Source organism: Sardina pilchardus, chromosome 10, assembly GCF_963854185.1.
Source record: "Sardina pilchardus chromosome 10, fSarPil1.1, whole genome shotgun sequence".
Classification (NCBI taxonomy): Eukaryota; Metazoa; Chordata; class Actinopteri; order Clupeiformes; family Clupeidae; genus Sardina; species Sardina pilchardus.
Window position 1 is genome coordinate 34,034,507 of NC_085003.1, and position 20,000 is coordinate 34,054,506.

The window sequence follows — 20,000 nt, forward strand, 5'->3', positions numbered from 1 at the left end:
CACTCGCGCTGAGAAACAATAGCGGCGCGTCATCCCGCAGGACGCTAGCGAGTGCCGTACTTCAGTTCTCCCGTGAGAACAGACGGGCGATGTTGTGTCAACACTAGACTATTGTCCTGCCCTCAGGATGACGACTTCTACTAGCCAGTCCAGCGCCGTGCAGGGTGACTCTCTTGGATGACATCTCATCCCAAGCACTATCAATGTAACTTTTCAGCTCTTGCGATTGTTTGAGAAACGTTAACAGCTTACAACTAACTGTTTACATTCTCTCTGTCATTTAAGTAACTTAAATTGTCGTGAAAAATAAAAACAACAGGATGAATTTTATTGATTATATTAATCACATTTTAAAACAGCCTAAGACTTGTTGCACAGTGACACAACTGAGCATCATCTGACTAGCCTATGTGTAAAACAACTTTCTATGAGGTTAGAAGCCAATTAACGGCCACACACACACACACACACACACACACACACACAGGGCTACACACACTCGATGTATGAAGTATGACAGCTATGAGAAAGAGCAGCGTGTAGTAGCCTATACTTACCAATGTTCTCGCCAGCTCGTAAGGTCGTTTGAGCATAATCTAACGGTTTGTTGTTTCAGAGGGAAAAAGTAATTTCGATGCCAAGTTTCAGCCATTCATGTTGGCAGCGCGTAGAAAGGAGACTCGCTGAAGAAGTAACTCAGAAGTCTGAAGTGAAGGACACTCCTCCAGCTCTCCTCCCGCGGACGGACGCCCAGTGGGCAGGGATGACAGCTCTCTGAACCATCTCTCTCTCTCTCTCTCTCTCTCTCTCTCTCTCTCTCTCTCTCTCTCTCTCTCTCTCTCTCTCTCTCTCTCTCTTTCTCTCTCACACACACACACACTGAACCATCAACAAAAATGCTGCGCAATCCCAAAGGAGCAACACGCCCTGCTCAAGAACGAGCCGATGTTCCCAACTCAAGACCGAGCAGCGCACGATATAGCAGCTATGCAGCTAACGCATCTCCGCTTCTATTCTAATGCAACGATACAGCAGAGCTGTTGTAGCTGTCTCATTCTTGGCTCATAGGGTTCAGTTGCTCAACAGGCTAATCAGTCTCTTCTCTCCTGATGCCCCCGGTGTGGGAGATGTGGACTGCAGGCTGTTTAGCTCCTGACTCTTCTGTGGGGCCTTGGGCTAACTGCTGCAACATGTGCACAAGGCAGTGGGCACTGCTTTCATGAGATAAGTACCAGTATAAGAATACGTATAGATAAATACTCTTGGCACTGCTTTCATGAGATAAGTACCAGTATAAGAATACGTATAGATAAATACTCTTGGCATTGCTTTCATGAGATAAGTACCAGTATAAGAATACGTATAGATAAATACTCTTGGCACTGCTTTCATGAGATAAGTACCAGTATAAGAATACGTATAAATAAATACTCTTGGCACTGCTTTCATGAGATAAGTACAAGTATAAGAATACGTATAGATAAATACTCTTGGCACTGCTTTCATGAGATAAGTACAAGTATAAGAATACGTATAGATAAATACTCTTGGCACCACTTTCATGAACTACTCAAGGCCTTGCCTGAATAAACGCAGTCTGGGTGGCAACATTGTTGCTCAAAACTTGTAATAATCTCCAGAACAGATGCCCATGCTGGCAGCACTGTGTACCCCCATACATCACACATGCTAGAGTACCCCCATACTGCCCACTAGTGTACCCCCATACTGCCCACTAGTGTACCCCCATACTGCCCACTAGTGTACCCCCATACTGCCCACTAGTGTACCCCCATACTGCCCACTAGTGTACCCCCATACTGCCCACTAGTGTACCCTCATACTGCCCACTAGTGTACCCCCATACTGCCCACTAGTGTACCCCCATACTGCCCACTAGTGTACCCCAATACTGCCCACCATACTGCCCACTAGTGTACCCCCATACTGCCCACTAGTGTACCCCTATACTGCCCACTAGTGTACCCCCATACTGCTGATAGCTGTAAGGCTCTATATTCTTACAGCTCCAAGAAACCACATTGTCTCCAGCATGATTGTTGTGTTCATGCTCTCCTCTTTCAACAGCTGTAACCAGTATTTTGTGTGTGTGTGTGTGTGTGTGTGTGTGTGTGTGTGTGTGTGTGTGTGTGTGTGTGTGTGTGTGTGTGTGTGTGTGTGTGTGTGTGTGTGTGTCTGGATCATGCTCTCCTCTTTCAACAGTTGACCAGTATTATATTTGTGGACGCAACATCAAACTGTATTCAAATTGTTTTTGTCAAGAACATGTCAGAAAAGAGTGAAACATGTTGACCAGTGTTATCCTCATGTGCAGCCCTTAGCAGGACACTGCAGTCCCGTCTGCTCCTCAATTCAGGCCAGAAATGGATGAAATCACAAAGTTTTCACCGAGTGTCTTTATTTCAAATTCTAAATGGACATGTATTCAACACCTTTGCGGAAAGGCTGATAGTGTATAGTCATACAGTATGTAGTGTATAGTCATACAGTATGTATACAGAAGTACATGTCACCTATAGGCTGATAGTGTATAGTCATACAGTATGTATACAGAAGTACATGTCACCTATAGGCTGATAGTGTATAGTCATACAGTATACAGAAGTACATGTCACCTATAGGCTGATAGTGTATAGTCATACAGTATACAGAAGTACATGTCACCTATAGGCTGATAGTGTGTAGTCATACAGTATACAGAAGTACATGTCACCTATAGGCTGATAGTGTGTAGTCATACAGTATGTCTACAGAAGTACATGTCACCTAAATGAATACACTGCATCCTATAACGCTCAGCTTGTAGCGTATACAGAAGGAAACACCTTTAATCATTTGTGTCAGATCATAAAATCTCTCTCTCTCTTTTATTTGGTTATGGTTATGGTTATGGTTATGGTTATTTAGCAGACGCCTTTGTCCAAAGCGATATTATTTGAGATAATACGGTAAAATCTCTCTATTTTGTTTTAGATAATAAAATCTCTCTCTCTCTTTTGTTTAAGATAATAAAATCTCTCTCTGTGTCTTTTGTTTTAGATAATAAAATATCTCTCTCTCTCTCTTTTGTTTTAGAAAATAAAATCTCTCTCACGCCTGCAGTCCTATGAGTGGCCTGTCAACTGAACTCTGGACAAACAAGTACAATAAAAATTGGAAAAGTAAACAAATAATTCAAAAGAAGACAATCAGCTGTTTTGGTAATGATTTAGTGATAGTCCTGGTCTAGTTTGGGAAGCCCTATGGAGTGTTACATATTAGAGGATAACTAGATGCCCTATGGAGTGCAACATATTAGAGGATAACTAGATGCCCTATGGAGTGTAACATATTAGAGGATAACTAGATGCCCTATGGAGTGTAACATATTAGAAGAGAACTAGATGCCCTATGGAGTGCAACATATTAGAGGATAACTAGATGCCCTATGGAGTGTAACATATTAGAAGAGAACTAGATGCCCTATGGAGTGCAACATATTAGAGGATAACTAGATGCCCTATGGAGTGTAACATATTAGAAGAGAACTAGATGCCCTATGGAGTGCAACATATTAGAGGATAACTAGATGCCCTATGGAGTGTAACATATTAGAAGAGAACTAGATGCCCTATGGAGTGTAACATATTAGAGGATAACTAGATGCCCTATGGAGTGTAACATATTAGAAGAGAACTAGATGCCCTATGGAGTGTAACATATTAGAGGATAACTAGATGCCCTATGGAGTGTAACATATTAGAAGAGAACTATGAACACCACAATTAAAGGGTTAGCTGACAACATATGCAGTCTCATGAATGGCACAATTAAAGGGTCAGTTCACAACATATGCAGTCTCATGAATGGCACAATTAAAGGGTCAGTTCACAACATCAGTCTCAGACACCAGCAACACCCTCATGAACACCAGAAATATCAAACTGTGGGCTTTACAGACTAGATATTGATGCTATTGTTATAAAATAATAATAAAAAAAATGGACACACACACACACGATCCCCTCGACTCCTACATCACCAGCTGACACACACACGCACACACACGCACACACACACACACACACACACACACACACATACACACACACATTGGCATCAGAAAAAACAATTCTCACCCGTGGACATGCTAGGTAGGAGAACTCTGATGTCGCTCAGGTGAGACGGCAGTGACCATACTCATATCCAGCGCTAGACGACGGCTGATTGTGTGTGCGCGCGTGCGTGTGTGCGTACACCAACACAGGCTGTTGTCATTCTGTTGGCCTCCTCTTAGTGCCCTATATGTGGATATCGCCCTCTGCTGGACAAACACATAATTGCATTCACTCCACTCAGGCAGCAGGCATGCCAGTGCACTGTGGCACATCCTGATGCTTATAACTGAGCGTGTGTGTGTGTGTGTGTGTGTGTGTGTGTGTGTGTGGATGTGGATGTGGATGTGGATGTGGTGTGTGTGGATGTATGTTACCGTTGGTCATGTCAAAGGGGGCTGTTGAGTGTGTGTGGCACTGTGTGTGTTGACGGTTCATGGTGTGTGTGTGTGTGTGTTGACGGTTCATGGTGTGTGTGTCTGTGTGTGTTGACAGTTCATAGTATGTGTGTGTGTTGACGGTTCATGGTGTGTGTGTGTGTGTGTGTGTGTGTGTTGACGGTTCATGGCGTGTGTGTGTGTTGACAGTTCATGGTGTGTGTGTGTGTGTGTGTTTGTGCTGACGGTTCATGGCGTGTGTGTGTGTGTGTGTGTGTGTGTGATGACGGTTCATGGCGTGTGTGTGTGTGTGTGTGTGTGTATGTGTGTTATGATGGTTCATGGTGTATGTGTGTGTGTTGACGGTTCATGGCGTGTGTGTGTGTGTGTTGACGGTTCATGGTGTGTGTGTGTGTTACAGATACCCATAGTCCTCAGCGTTGCCATGGGAGCAGCGCCCAATCAGAAGCGTGTTACACTCACTAGTCTGTTCCGAAGAAGAGTCCGAGAACGCTGTGGAACTCTAACCTCATCTTTCTGGACCCCGACTCACTGCTCTGAACTGGTCTGAACTGCTCTGAACTGGTCTGAACTGCTCTGAACTGCTCTGCTGCTGTGCCAAGCAAAGCTGCTCCTGCGAGGGCCGAGGTCAAAGTTCGACCTTGAACTTTGACCTCAGCGCACTGTCAATCAGAATGCTGTAAATCATAGATCTTCTGCAAGAGCAACCTGGCGCGAGCAAAGCCCATCCTGCAAACAATGTGCCCTCGATATCAACTGTGCCACCCTAGTAGTGTAACCCAACCTCTATCTCCCTCTAGTGGCCAGAGCGTGTGTGTGAGGATGCCAGGAGCCTGGAGTCAGCTGATCTGATCCTCTGTAGTGGGAGGACAGCATCTGCTGAAGTAAGGGAACAAAAGGAAGTAAAGTAAATAAGTACCTCACCACAGGAGCTGGGGCGGTGCGAGCGTCCTGGTTAAGGAGCTGGGCTAGCGTGCAGTAGTGTGTGTGTGTGTGTGTGTGTGTGTGTGGTGTGGTGTGGTGGTAGTGTAGTGGTGTAGTGGTTAAGGAGCTGGGCTAGCGTGCAGTAGTGTGTGTGTGTGTGTGTGTGTGTGTGTGTGTGTGATGTGGTGGTAGTGTAGTGGTGTAGTGGTTAAGGAGCTGGGCTAGCGTGTGTGTGTGTGGAGGCTTCTCTCTTCTCTTTGTGAGGTCCAGTCCTCTCCCTTATCTGTCCAATCATCAACCACCATGTGGTGGATTTAGACTGGTCAGACAGGAAAATTCTCTTCATAGATTTTATTGAAGTTTCACAAGTTCGTTAGAGAACAATTGTTATAGTCCATTTTGAATAAAGCGCTGAAGGCGTGACGTTTGTCTCGTGCTGAGTATGAGCAGTCTCACACACCGCTGTCTCAAGCACTTTCGCCCATTTGCGCAGGTCCGTTCAGAGAGGTCAGATGAGTCAGAGGAGCCAGAGAGGTCAGATAGGTCAGAGATGTCAGAGAGTGACGCGCAGGTTGAAGGCCGCTTTTATGCGCAGCTTGGATTGCCGGGAATTGCAGTCCTGCGCGACGTCTATCAGGCAATTAGTGTCCGGGCCTGCTTAAAGCGACAACACAGTAAAAAGACACAACACACTCCGGCCCGATGAACCAGGTCGGAGAGCTATGTTCATCATTTACAGCTCCAGGTTATACAATAACTGTATGGGTCTTCTTAAAACATTTGTTGAAGTTCTTACTTGACATGATCTTACATGACCGTCTCTTCCAATAAACAACTCTTCAACTTTTCCTAACTTCCACATGTGTCTTGGGATTTTATCCTCTTGAATTAATACAATGTCTCCAACTTTGAATTGAGATGTATTAACATGTTTCACTGTATGTGCTGACCTTAATTGTAGTAGATATTCATTTCTCCAGCGTTTCCAAAACGATTCGATGATCCGCTGTCTGTATCTCCACCTTTTGGTCAATGCTTCGGCGTTCGCTCCTTGCACATCTGTCGGACTTGGCTGCGGGGGTAAGGTTGTCAGTCTCTTTCCTACTAAAAAGTGTGCAGGGGTTAGAGGCAACAATTCTTCACTGTCTGGGTACAGATAGGTTAACGGACGTGAATTAATTACTGCTTCCACTTCAATGATAATTGTTTGCAGTTCTTCGAACGTCAGGCATGCTCTACCCAGTATTTTGCGAACACAGGTCTTCACAGTGCGTACCAATCGTTCCCAAAATCCTCCCCACCAGGCCGCTCTCTCAACGATGTATCTCCATGTTATTTGTTTTCCTGCGAACAAAACTTGCAAATCCTTGCTCTTCATTACTTGCCACATCTCTTTAAGATCTTTGTCAGCTCTTTTAAAAGTCTTCGCATTATCAGAATAAATTGTGTTACATATTCCTCTTCTAGCGATAAATCGCTTAAATGCCATTAAAAAAGCTTCTGTGGTCAAGTCTGAAACTAGTTCCAAATGCACAGCTCTTGTTACAGCACATGTAAATAAGGCTATGTATGTCTTCTTGTGATTAGGTTTGATATATAATGGACCAGCAAAGTCAATACCCGTTACCTCAAATGGTTGAGCTTCTGTAATTCGTTCTTTGGGTAGCGGAGCTTCGCGCTGTTGGCTCGGCTTGACTTTTGACTTGCGGCACACCAAACATCTCAGCACCACTTTCTTGCACAGTTGTCGTCCACGTAAAATCCAGCTTGTTTCTCTTACTTGCGTAAGCGTGTCTCTTACTCCAGAATGCAGTACCTCTTCGTGCGCTTTTCTCACAATCAATTCTGAGAATCTGTGGTTAGTTGGAAGAATCCATGGGTGTTTCACCTCATGCGGCAAAGTGCTCTTCTGCAAGCGTCCTCCAACTCGCAAGATTCCTGCATCGTCAAGAAAGGGGTTAAGATTTAACAGTTTAGATGTTCGTGTAAGTTCCTTTCCAGCACGCAAGTTTTCCATATCTGCAGGGAAGCTTTGATTTTGCGTATTTAAAATCCAATATAATTGAGCATTTCTTATTTCTTCTGCACTCAATTCTCCGTTCAACTTTTCTGCATGTCTCGCATTATGAATGAATCTTTTAATCCATGAAGTTATTCTCAATACCTTTTGCAAATCACTATACTTGTTCAAATCAAACATTGGTTCTTTAATGTCGTTTTCGTTTACCTTGTTTGCTGTGACTTGATTTTGAGAAATACCTTCAGCGATCTCCGTTGGTTCTGTTGACTCCATCTCCAGCTCTTGCGCTTCGAGCTCATGTAGCCACTGCGGCCCTTGCCACCATAGGTCGGCTTCAATCATGGAATCTACAGATATCCCTCTTGTACCGAGATCTGCTGGGTTGTCCTGGCCTTTACAATGTTTCCAATTTTCTGGCATTGTCAATTTTTGGATTTCTGACACACGGTTGGCTACAAATGGTTTCCATTCTTTTGCGTTGCTCTTTATCCAATGTAGCGTTATCATGGAATCCGTCCAAAGTTTCAGATTGCTTTTATCCAACTTCAAATGTGTGATGACATACGTTCCTAGTCTTGCTCCAATCACTGCTCCTAAGAGCTCAAGTCTGGGTAAAGTAGTTGGCTTTAATGGGGCTACTCTTGTTTTTGCTGCGATTAAACTACTGCTGCAATAACCGTCTGCATTGGCTATGCGCATATACGCTGCTGCGCAATATGCTTTTTGACTAGCATCGCAGAACACATGCACTTCTTTAACTTGAATGGGCTCACCTTCTGGCAGTGAATCATATCTTCGTTGCACAGATAGCTGTTGTAAAGTTGGTATCTCTGTACACCACTGTTCCCATTTTTCACTCAGATCTTCTGGAAGTTCTTCATCCCACTCGATTCCTCTTTGCCATAACTCCTGAAAAAGGCATTTTATCCTGATAGTGAATGGGGATAAAAATCCGATTGGATCAAACAGTCTAGCAGCTGATTGTAACACTCCACGTTTTGAATTGACTTTCTTTGCCAAAAACTGTACCAAGTCGTCCACTTCAAATGTAAATTCATCATTGTCAGTTTTCCATGTGATTCCAAGCACTTTCAATGTTGATTGGCCTTTGATTTCTGCTTTTTCTATGAACTCTGTATGCAGCCATTTTTCTTGCAATTCTTTTGCGTTCGTTTTCCACTTACAAAGCACCATTCCGGCGGTAGACATTATTTCTTTCGCTTTTAGCGCTAGGTTTTCCGCTGATTTTACATCTGCAGCTCCAGTAATCAAATCATCAACATAAAGACTTTCTCTCATAATGTTGACCACTTCTGGATAGATGGTTTCGTACCTCTCAAGATGATGTCTGATTGTCGCTGCCAGCAGAAAAGGGCTTGATGTCACTCCGAATGGGACTCGAGTCATTCTCAAGGTTATGAGATTGGCTTCTTCACTGTTACTTGGCTTGTCCTTAGTCCATAAAAACCTCAAAGCATCTCGATCTTGTTCATTCAATAAAATTTGTAAAAATGCCTTGGTAATATCTGCCATCAGTGCCACTTTGTGTTCACGGAATCTTAAAAGTATACTCAAAAGTTCAGGATTCAGATTTGGGCCTGCTAATACACATTGATTTAGAGATGGACTATTATTCTCATGAGAAGACGCATCAAACACTACACGCACTTTGGTTGTAGCTCTGTCTTCTTTCACCACAGCATGATGGGGCATATAGTAAATAGGACTCACTGTGTTGGCTGAATTTTCACTGGTCACTTCTTCAATTATTCCTTCCCGCAAGTAGTCTTGCATCACTGCGTCATACCTCTCGTAAAGAGACTGTTCCTTGCTAAATTTCTTGGTCAGATTGGTGAATCTGCGTTTAGCTACAGTCCAATTTGATGCCAATTCACAGTGATTTTCCTTCCAAGGCAAACCCACTTCGTACCTGCCTCCCTTATTGATCACTGTTCTTTTAAACTTCTGAATGGCCTCATTTTCAATGACACGTGATTCCTTTTCTGGGTATATTCCTATGGACTCAGTTTCCCAAAAACAGCGCAGCTGATTGGATAGTGAAACGTCTTCGGCTACACTGACATGTAGCACTTCAATGTCCACAGGTTCTGTAGTGACTTTCAGCACTGTCGCTGTCCCTTGTAGCAACCATCCAAACTTGCTTTCTATTGCTACCAGCGAGTCACTTAAGCGCTCCATCTGTCCGGTCACAATTTTCCAGTAGTAGTCCCCTCCTATGAGAATTCCAAGCTCCTCGTTCTCCATGCCTCGAATCGGCACGTCCGCCACTTGACGTCCTTTTTCTTCCAGTATCTTTCGGATGTTCTGATCTGCAATTTGCAATTTAGAAGTACAAACATGCGGGGTTTCTAGTAACTCTAGAATTACATTTTGCTCTGTTTTAATATTTCTCAGTCGTACTTGTACCTTTCTGCATTTGATCAATTTTGAAGTCGCTGATGCAAATGTGTGCAGATTGAGTGTTTCTTCACCAATAACTGGCAGATTTAGTGCCCTTGATATGTTCTCCTGTATGAAACTTCTTTGGCTACCTCCATCCAGTAGACATCTGACAAGCTGGTCTTGCATTGGCGTTTCAATCCAGACTATTGCTGTCTGCAAGAATGTTGTGCCACTATGACTTGACTGTACTGGGGATACTGACACTACTGTATCTGATAAGCCTACTTCAGGTGTATGTGAAGTTACAGTGCTTAAGGCATGTTGAAAGCAAACAGTTTTGTGATGTCTTCTGCCGCAACCTTCGCATTGTATTCCTTGCGCTCTACAGTTGCGAGCGATATGTTTCGCACCTAGGCATACAAAACATCGGCCTTGTTTGCGCAGCTTGTCTCTCCTCGCTTCCACACTGTGCACATTGCATTCTCTTGACTTGTGTGTTTTTTCGTTACAAAATAAACAGTGTGAGTCTTCTCTAGCGGACACATGAAATGTAGCTGATGTTGGAGCATAACTGTTTCTTCTCTCAAACACTCTTTTATCTCGGTCTCGTAAGGAGTCTTTTTCTAACACAGGGCCCGTTTGTCGCTGGGCTACACAGGCAGTTCGTTCTCTACTGACAACTTCCTTCTGTAAGAAATCCATTAAGTCCTTTACATTCAGAGCTTTTTCTTCCTTCAGTTGTTTCGTGAATTCGAGGGTTATTTCTTCAGGAATCATTTTCATCAAGATAGGGCAGAGTAAACAGCCGTAGGCATCTGATACCACTCCCATTGCGTCTAAGCTACGTACTTGAACTTCGCATTCATCGTATAAGTTGCGTAGCGCTACAATGTCTGTTGCCTTTCTAACTGGAGTCAAATTGAGCAACTTGTTCATATGAGCATTAATAACCAAATCTTTTCTTCCAAATCTTTTCAGCAGCATTTTGATTGCATGATCATAATTTGCTTCGGTCAATGATAAGCCTGCTACAACTTTCGCTGCATTACCATTAAGAAATGATTTGAGATAATTAAACTTATCAACTTTTCTTAAATGCTCGTTGTCATGAATTGCACTCGTAAACTGGCTCCAAAAGTTTTGCCACTTACTTATGTCTCCACTGAAGTGTTCAATCGACAGCTTTGGTAGTTTCATCACTGGAATTCTATTCGTCTGGTTTGTTGTCTGCGAAGATGTATCGCTTTCATCATCTCTGATTTTTTCCAAAAACTTCTTTGTGCGCAGATAAGCAATTTTTATTTCATCCACATATTGCATGGCTCCATTCACCTCATCTTCCAACTCATCCGTTGGCGTATTTCTCTCTATTTCTAGATCCAATTCTTGCAGTGAACTTTCTCTATGACTTAATTGCTCGTTCCATTCTTCAAGAGTCTCTGGATTTGGCTCTTCTTTCCGTAATTCTTCGGCAATTCTATTAACTAACTTTGTCACTGCTGTTCTAATTGTTCCTCGCACTTTCTTCAATCTTGGAAGCTTATCCATTGTTCTCTTCTTCGGTGCTCACCTGTCCACACCTGTAGTCACTCAGGTAATCCACGTCTCAGGTAGGGAATCTTCTTCTCGTCTTTTTCCCTCCAGATCCTTCTTTTCCCTCTTCTCCCGGGTTTCGGCACCAAAAATGTGGTGGATTTAGACTGGTCAGACAGGAAAATTCTCTTCATAGATTTTATTGAAGTTTCACAAGTTCGTTAGAGAACAATTGTTATAGTCCATTTTGAATAAAGCGCTGAAGGCGTGACGTTTGTCTCGTGCTGAGTATGAGCAGTCTCACACACCGCTGTCTCAAGCACTTTCGCCCATTTGCGCAGGTCCGTTCAGAGAGGTCAGATGAGTCAGAGGAGCCAGAGAGGTCAGATAGGTCAGAGATGTCAGAGAGTGACGCGCAGGTTGAAGGCCGCTTTTATGCGCAGCTTGGATTGCCGGGAATTGCAGTCCTGCGCGACGTCTATCAGGCAATTAGTGTCCGGGCCTGCTTAAAGCGACAACACAGTAAAAAGACACAACACACCACTCACACACCACACACTCACACTCACTCACACCCCCACCACACTCTCACTCACTCACTCACACCTCCACCACACACACACACACGCACACACTCATGCCGCCACCACCACCACCACACACACCTCCATCACCGATCATCTGCCACCACACACACACACACTCACTCACGCCACCGCCACACACTGACTCACTCACACTCACACACACTTCCATCACCGTCACCGTCCGCCAGCGAAGTCCTTTTAGGCAGGTCCCTCTACACGGCACGCCAGTCAAAACGCAACATGCCCTGGGCACTTCCTGGGCACTTCCTGTGCACTTCCTGGGCACCTCCTGGGCACTTCCTGGGCACCTCCTGGGCATCTGTTCTGCAGAACTGCACGGGCACAAGTTTCCACAACACCACCCTCGCTCCAGCAGAGAGATCACAGTTCATGATTGGCACAATGTGTCGACTCTTGACCGCAGAATGGGCGGGATACGTGTAGAGAAATGGCAAATTGGTGTTACGAGATGATTTTTGAGTGTCAGGTACAGTAGTGAAGTTCTCACTGGATCACCAGTGATGTGGCTGTAGGTAGGCCACATCTTCTAGTTTGGTCATTATGCGCATGCTCCGATGATGGTTGTTTCATATCACTAATGGCAATTGGGCACATGTGTTTGATGCATTGAAAGTAGCCTATCTAATAAGGTTAGGCCTACAGAAAAATGGGCTATTATTGTTGAATTGGAACAATTTCACCGTAATGTAGGCAACATCAGATATGACAGGTAGGCCTAGCTATGTGCCAAACCAGAAATTACATTAAACACTTGAAGTTAAATATGAAGCCGTCTTCATTTATGCCGGCTTGTCTGATAGCCATGCATTTTCCATTAGGCTAAAATATATAATTTGCATAAACGATGCGCAGCATGAAGATGTTAGAATTGTGAGTTCATTCGCTTACAAATCGTGTGGAAATGGCTTATATCATAACAATATTTTCCGTGTAGTGGGTTCCATAACCGATCACATCCCCGGTGCAGTGGGTACCATAACCGATCCCAATCCGTCCCCGGTGCAGCGGGTACCTGAGAGATCGCAGCCTTGGCTACTGCTGCTGCTCAGCTTCCAGCAGTGCGCATGCGCCACCGCTGCCTGGCCGCAGCAGCACCGTCCGAGGCGGCTGCTCGCGTGCTGTTTGCTGCAGTGGAATTTTTATTTTTTTCTGATTCCGACCCCGTCCGCATGCTGAAATGCATTTACAAATATAGACTCTGGCCATAATGCACCGTGGATTTCTCTGGTTGATCTAAGGACGTGCCACCGTAATGCTTTTGCAGACAGTAGTCCAGCGTTATGCACACCCGGAGAACTGATCTCGCAAGGTCTCTGATGAGGCCTACACGTTAAAGCTCTACCCCCTCCCCTCAAGACTATCACCGTGATGGCTGATGATCAACAACAAGGTGGCCAGCTGCAGAACCCTAACACGGGACTGGGCTCTCTTCCAACGATAGTGCCAGGACTCCAGGGGCCCGAAGCCAGTACCCTGCAGTACAACAAGATAAAGAATTCTATTTGGTAAGCTAGTCGTAAGCGAACGTCAGGGTGCAATGCCTGCAGTTTGTTAAAAGGATAGGATAGCTGGCGTAGCTAAGGTTAGCTAGATGCTCATTGAAAACATGTTGACAGATCAAGCTAATGTTAGCTGTTCTGCAATTGGGTAATTTCCGTCGTTAACGTTGCACACATCTGTTCTGTATGTTGCAGAATAGAAATATATGCAAGACTGTATGTCTCGGAAGACAGTTCATCCATGTGTTTGATAGGGAAATAATAGCTCGTTAGCCATTGAGCTGCTGAACCTGGACAACCTGCCGTTAAAAAGGTTAAAGCTAGCTTGCTAGCCATCATTATTTGTGTTGTGATACAGGTTAACATTGGCTAGCTTCGTAAAGAGGTTACACTATGCTGAACAGCGAGGGTATTTTAGTCACCGACCATTGATGACATCGTTCAGTTATTAATGTGTCTAGATGAGCTGTGTGATTGCGGGTGTGACACCCCTCGACAGCACTGCTGGATGCCAGAAGACTGTAATTTAAAGCCCAGGTTGACTGGCTTTAAAGCTTGACGCTAGCGAAGCGAAGTCGCGTTTTATGATGCTGGCCTGCAACCAACACCTGACAAGCCAATGGTAACGTTAAGCGATGTTGCAGGGCGTTAAATGCATTAGTAATCCAACATTCGTTGTAGTCTGTCGGATATATATATATATATATATATATGTGTGTGTGTGTGTGTTTTTATTGTTCTGAAGATGCTCATGCCTGTGGTCTTGTTAAAGAAACGGATGGACCAAATTCTGGCCAACCGTCACTGTTGCTCCTTTGCTTAAAATTCACGACCTGCAGATGCATATTGCTCAGTTGCGGGTCACTATGAGCCCCGAAATGAGGAGCGATAGTTGTGATGTCAACCACCTCTAGCACACACGCGCCTGTAGTCGTTCGGCTGCTCCTGTGTTTAGCTGCCTGCAGTCTCGTGATGTTGCTATTTTATATGATGCATCTCACTGTATGCAGTCTCGTGATGTTACTATTTTATATGATGCATCTCACTCCTGATATTGCTCTTTTTCCCCCCAGCAAATCTGTACAATCAAAAGTTGACAACATATTGGTGAGTAATCCAGCTGCTGCATGTTCCTTCTCTACAGCATAGTGGGCAGTGGGCATAGGGCTGTTCTCTACAGCATAGTGGGCAGTGGGCATAGTGGGCAGTGGGCATAGGGCTGTTCTCTACAGCATAGCGGGCATAGGGCTGTTCTCTATATAGTGGGCAGTGGGCATAGGGCTGTTCTCTACAGCATAGTGGGCATAGGGCTGTTCTCTGCAGCATAGTGGGCATAGGGCTGTTCTCTACAGCATAGTAGTGGGCAGTGGGCAGTGGGCATAGGGCTGTTCTCTGCAGCATAGTGGGCATAGGGCTGTTCTCTACAGCATAGTGGGCAGTGGGCATAGGGCTGTTCTCTACAGCATAGTGGGCATAGGGCTGTTCTCTACAGCATAGTGGGCAGTGGGCATAGGGCTGTTCTCTACAGCATAGTGGGCAGTGGGCATAGGGCTGTTCTCTACAGCATAGTGGGCATAGGGCTGTTCTCTACAGCATAGTGGGCAGTGGGCTGTTCTCTACAGCATAGTGGGCATAGGGCTGTTCTCTACAGCATAGTGGGCAGTGGGCATATAGGGCTGTTCTCTACAGAATAGTGGGCATAAGTGGGCATAGGGCTGTTCTCTACAGCATAGCGGGCATAGGGCTGTTCTCTACAGCATAGCGGGCAGTGGGCATAGGGCTGTTCTCTACAGCATAGTGGGCATAGGGCTGTTCTCTACAGCATAGCGGGCATAGGGCTGTTCTCTACAGCATAGCGGGCAGTGGGCATAGGGCTGTTCTCTACAGCATAGCGGGCAGTGGGCATTGGGGTGTTCAGCTGTTCTCTGAGCTCATGGGCAGCATACAGAGTCTTTGTTTTGTTTGTGAGCTACTAATAGGTGTATGAGAGGGGACATGTTATTCACACAGCCTAGATACAGGATATGTCTCCCCTGCAGGGGTGACAGATTACAGTCAGTCACCTTCTCAGCAGATGAGAATGATGACCAGTGTTGGTGTGCAGTGTTGCTGAATGGTGATCAGTGTTGGTGAATGGTGATCAGTGTTGGTGAATGGTGTTGGTGTTGGTGATCAGTGTTGGTGATCAGTGTTTGTGAATGGTGTGCAGTGTTGGTGATCAGTGTTGGTGAATGGTGTGCAGTGTTGGTGTTGGTGTGCAGTGTTGGTGAATGGAATTAGGTCACCATAGATAATAATAGATAATAATAACAATCACTCCTCTTATTGGCACGTGGAGAGAGAGGGGGGGCTGTACCCTGACACAGAGGGCCTTTACCCAGGGTGCATCACTGCATCCTACGCCTCCTACCCAGGGTGCACCACTGCATCCTACGACTCCTACCCAGGGTGCACCACTGCATCCTACGCCTCCTACCCAGGGTGCATCACTGCATCCTACGCCTCCTACCCAGGGTGCATCACTGCATCCTACGACTCCTACCCAGGGTGCATCACTGCATCCTACGACTCCTACCCAGGGTGCATCACTGCATCCTACGACTCCTACCACTGGCTCCATCTCTGGGGGGGGGGGGCTTTGGGTTTTATGCGCCCCAATGTTAGAGTTGGAGGGAACCTCTTCAATAATAAAGCAAGTGAAGTAGCATGATTTTGTTGTCAGCTAGCACCGTACAAGCTTGCGCTAATATAACGCCGGCTGTGGCAACAACGATCATGCCTGCGTTCTGTCCCCAGAACATAGGCTTTCTCTTTCTACGATCTGCAGCGTTTCTCAAACTAGGAGCCTCTTCAACGAGTGGATTGCTGGAATGTAGATTATTCGGCTTCTGTCTGATATTGTGGCACGAGTGGATTGCTGGAATGTAGATTATTTTCTGGAATAGCGGATGAAAGAGAAAGAAACTGAAAGTTTCACCAGGAAATGCTCCTTAATTTGGTGTCATTAAAAATAGAGGCATACACTTAAGTGGTAGTGGTATGAGTGCCCATTCAGTGTGTGTGTGTGTGTGTATGTATGACAAACTGAACCACTCTGGAGCTAGTTTGGGCAGCCTCGGCTAGAAGAACATTATTTAAAACAGCGAATGGAGTGGATTCCTGTAGCTGTCCATGAAGACAGCTGAGTGATTGGACAGCCTAATCCACTGCACTCCACATATTTTCTTTCAGTAATTTATATTCAATCTAATATTTCTTCATAAAAAAATGAACTAGCTCAAGAATCTGAATATTGTGGTTTTGCTTGTTTAATTTTCCTTTGATGATCTCCATAGTAACCACACACACTCCAGATTCACACACACTCCAAATTCACATATGCTCCGGATTAACCACACATGTTCCAGATTCACATACCGTGCAGATTAGAGTTGTATACTTGAGATTAATCATATACACTGCAGATACGCATATACTGCATATCACACACACACACACACACACACACACACACACACACACACACACACACACACACACACACACACACACACAGACACAGATACACAGATAATTAAACGTCATAGACTCCTTACCACTGCAGATTCTCATCCACCATATAATGACTGCACACACTCATGATTAAGCGTTTGCATTGGCTTTGTACACACTAGAGGCGTATTCCACTTGATGAAGATCTGCGCAGATCTGACTTGATGTGCTGCATGCTGGGTTTAACACAATGCATGCTGGGACTGACAAAATGCAAACTGGTTAGGAATTCTGTCCGTCTGGTTGCAGACGGGGTGGGATTTACCACCGTGACATCATGTCACATGTCCTTAAAATATTGCGGGAGTCTGCGCTTGTATCCAGATCCTGCCGTTGGTCTTCTTTAATGAGTGAGAATGAAAGTTATACTGTATTTATTACACACAAAATTCCGCAAATTCTCCCGCGATGTCTCACGCGAGTCACGTCAGGCAAACTGCGGCAGGACTGTCCGGGAGCAGCTGCGTCTAACTTTTGCCCCTCCCGGTAAGACTCTCAAGCTCACGTTGACGTATGAAGCCATTCCAAGTCAGCCGCAGCTCCATCCGAATAAGCTTACTCACAATGAATCACACCCACTCTATTCCCCACGGCCACACCCATTTTGTATAAACCACAACCACTGTCAAGTACCTCCTACACCCACAATTCCTTAATTTTAGCCACACCCACCTCTGATTAGCCACACCAGATTCATTTGAGTCTGGCTGCTGCTCTTGACCTTTGACCTTGGTGGTCACTGGAGTAGATGGCCGAGATGATCAGGGTGGTCACTGGGAGAAGTGTGTGTGTGTGTGTGTGTGTGTGTGATGGCCGAGATGATCAGGGTGATCACTGGGAGAAGTGTGTGTGTGTGTGTGTGTGTGTGTGATGGCCGAGATGATCAGGGTGATCACTGGGAGAAGTGCTTTAAGGTGCTAGATGTTCTAGATGGCGTGGTGCTTTAAGGTGCTAGATGTTCTAGATGACGTGGTGCTTTAAGGTGCTAGATGTTCTAGATGACGTGGTGCTTTAAGGTACTAGATGTTTAAGGTGCTAGATGTTCTAGATGACGTGGTGCTTTAAGGTGCTAGATGTTCTAGATGACATGGTGCTTTAAGGTGCTAGATGTTCTAGATGACATGGTGCTCTAAGGTGCTAGATGTTCTAGATGACATGGTGCTTGTTCTAGATGACGTGGTGCTTTAAGGTGCTAGATGTTCTAGATGACGTGCTCTAAGGTGCTAGATGTTCTAGATGACGTGCTCTAAGGTGCTAGATGTTCTAGATGACATGGTGCTTTAAGGTGCTAGATGTTCTAGATGAGGTGGTGCTTTAAGGTGCTAGATGTTCTAGATGAGGTGGTGCTTTAAGGTGCTAGATGTTCTAGATGACGTGGTGCTTTAAGGTACTAGATGTTTAAGGTGCTAGATGTTCTAGATGACATGGTGCTTGTTCTAGATGACATGGTGCTTTAAGGTGCCAGATGTTCTAGATGACATGGTGCTTTAAGGTACTAGATGTTCTAGATGACATGGTGCTTGTTCTAGATGACATGGTGCTTTAAGGTGCTAGATGTTCTAGATGACGTGGTGCTTTAAGGTACTAGATGTTTAAGGTGATATATGTTCTAGATGACATGGTGCTTTAAGGTGCTAGATGTTCTAGATGACGTGGTGCTTTAAGGTGCTAGATGTTCTAGATGACGTGGTGCTTTAAGGTGCTAGATGACATGGTGCTTTAAGGTGCTAGATGTTCTAGATGACATGGTGCTTGTTCTAGATGACGTGGTGCTTTAAGGTGCTAGATGTTCTAGATGACGTGCTTTAAGGTGCTAGATGTTCTAGATGGCGTGGTGCTCTAAGGTGCTAGATGTTCTAGATGACGTGGTGCTTGAAGGTGCTAGATGTTCTAGATGACGTGGTGCTTTAAGGTGCTAGATGTTCTAGATGACGTGGTGCTTTAAGGTGCTAGATGTTCTAGATGACATGGTGCTTGTTCTAGATGACGTGGTGCTTTAAGGTGCTAGATGTTCTAGATGACGTGCTTTAAGGTGCTAGATGTTCTAGATGACATGGTGCTTTAAGGTGCTAGATGTTCTAGATGACGTGGTGCTTTAAGGTACTAGATGTTTAAGGTGCTAGATGTTCTAGATGACATGGTGCTTTAAGGTGCTAGATGTTCTAGATGACGTGGTGCTTTAAGGTGCTAGATGTTCTAGATGACGTGGTGCTTTAAGGTGCTAGATGTTCTAGATGACATGGTGCTTGTTCTAGATGACGTGGTGCTTTAAGGTGCTAGATGTTCTAGATGACGTGCTTTAAGGTGCTAGATGTTCTAGATGACATGGTGCTTTAAGGTGCTAGATGTTCTAGATGACATGGTGCTTTAAGGTGCTAGATGTTCTAGATGACATGGTGCTTTAAGGTGCTAGATGTTCTAGATGACGTGCTTTAAGGTGCTAGATGTTCTAGATGACATGGTGCTTTAAGGTGCTAGATGTTCTAGATGACATGGTGCTTTAAGGTGCTAGATGTTCTAGATGACGTCACATGTTAGATCTGCTAAAACTGCTTATCTAGTCAAATCTAACCAAGTGTAGGTAATCTCATATCAAGATCAAAACATCTAGTTGGTATTTTCAGTATAAAGAGACTTACCTAAGGGGGTTTGTGTGTGTGTGTGTGTGTGTGTGTGTGTGTGTGTGTGTGTGTGTGTATGGTAAAGGGGTTAGTGTGTGTGTATGGTAAGTGGGTTAGTGTGTGTGTGTGTGTGTGTGTGTGTGTGTGTGTGTGTGTGTGTGATGTATTGTAAGGGGGTTAGTGTGTGTGTGTGTGTGTGTGTGTGTGTGTGTGTGTGTGTGTGTTTGTGTATGGTAAGGGGGTTTAGTGAGTGCGTGTGTGTATGGTAAAGGTGTGTGTGTGTGTGTGTGTGTGTGTGTGTGTGTTTGTGTGTGTGTAAGGGGGTTA

The 20,000-nt window shown here is 44.9% G+C and overlaps 1 protein-coding gene across 3 annotated transcripts in view; it reads left to right on the top strand.

Moving 5' to 3' along the window:
* Positions 1-13,098: 13,098 nt before the first annotated feature.
* Positions 13,099-20,000, top strand: part of LOC134094513 (DNA-binding protein RFX7) — a 23,632-nt gene continuing 16,730 nt past the window's right edge. For all 3 annotated transcript variants that reach the window (XR_009940445.1, XR_009940446.1, XM_062548054.1), the window contains exons 1-2: positions 13,099-13,506; positions 14,574-14,607. Coding sequence is in view for 1 of the 3 variants with exons in the window: in XM_062548054.1 (XP_062404038.1) it covers positions 13,370-13,506; positions 14,574-14,607 (171 nt within the window). In the remaining 2 variants the exon portion in view is untranslated. The remainder of the gene's footprint in view (positions 13,507-14,573; positions 14,608-20,000) is intronic.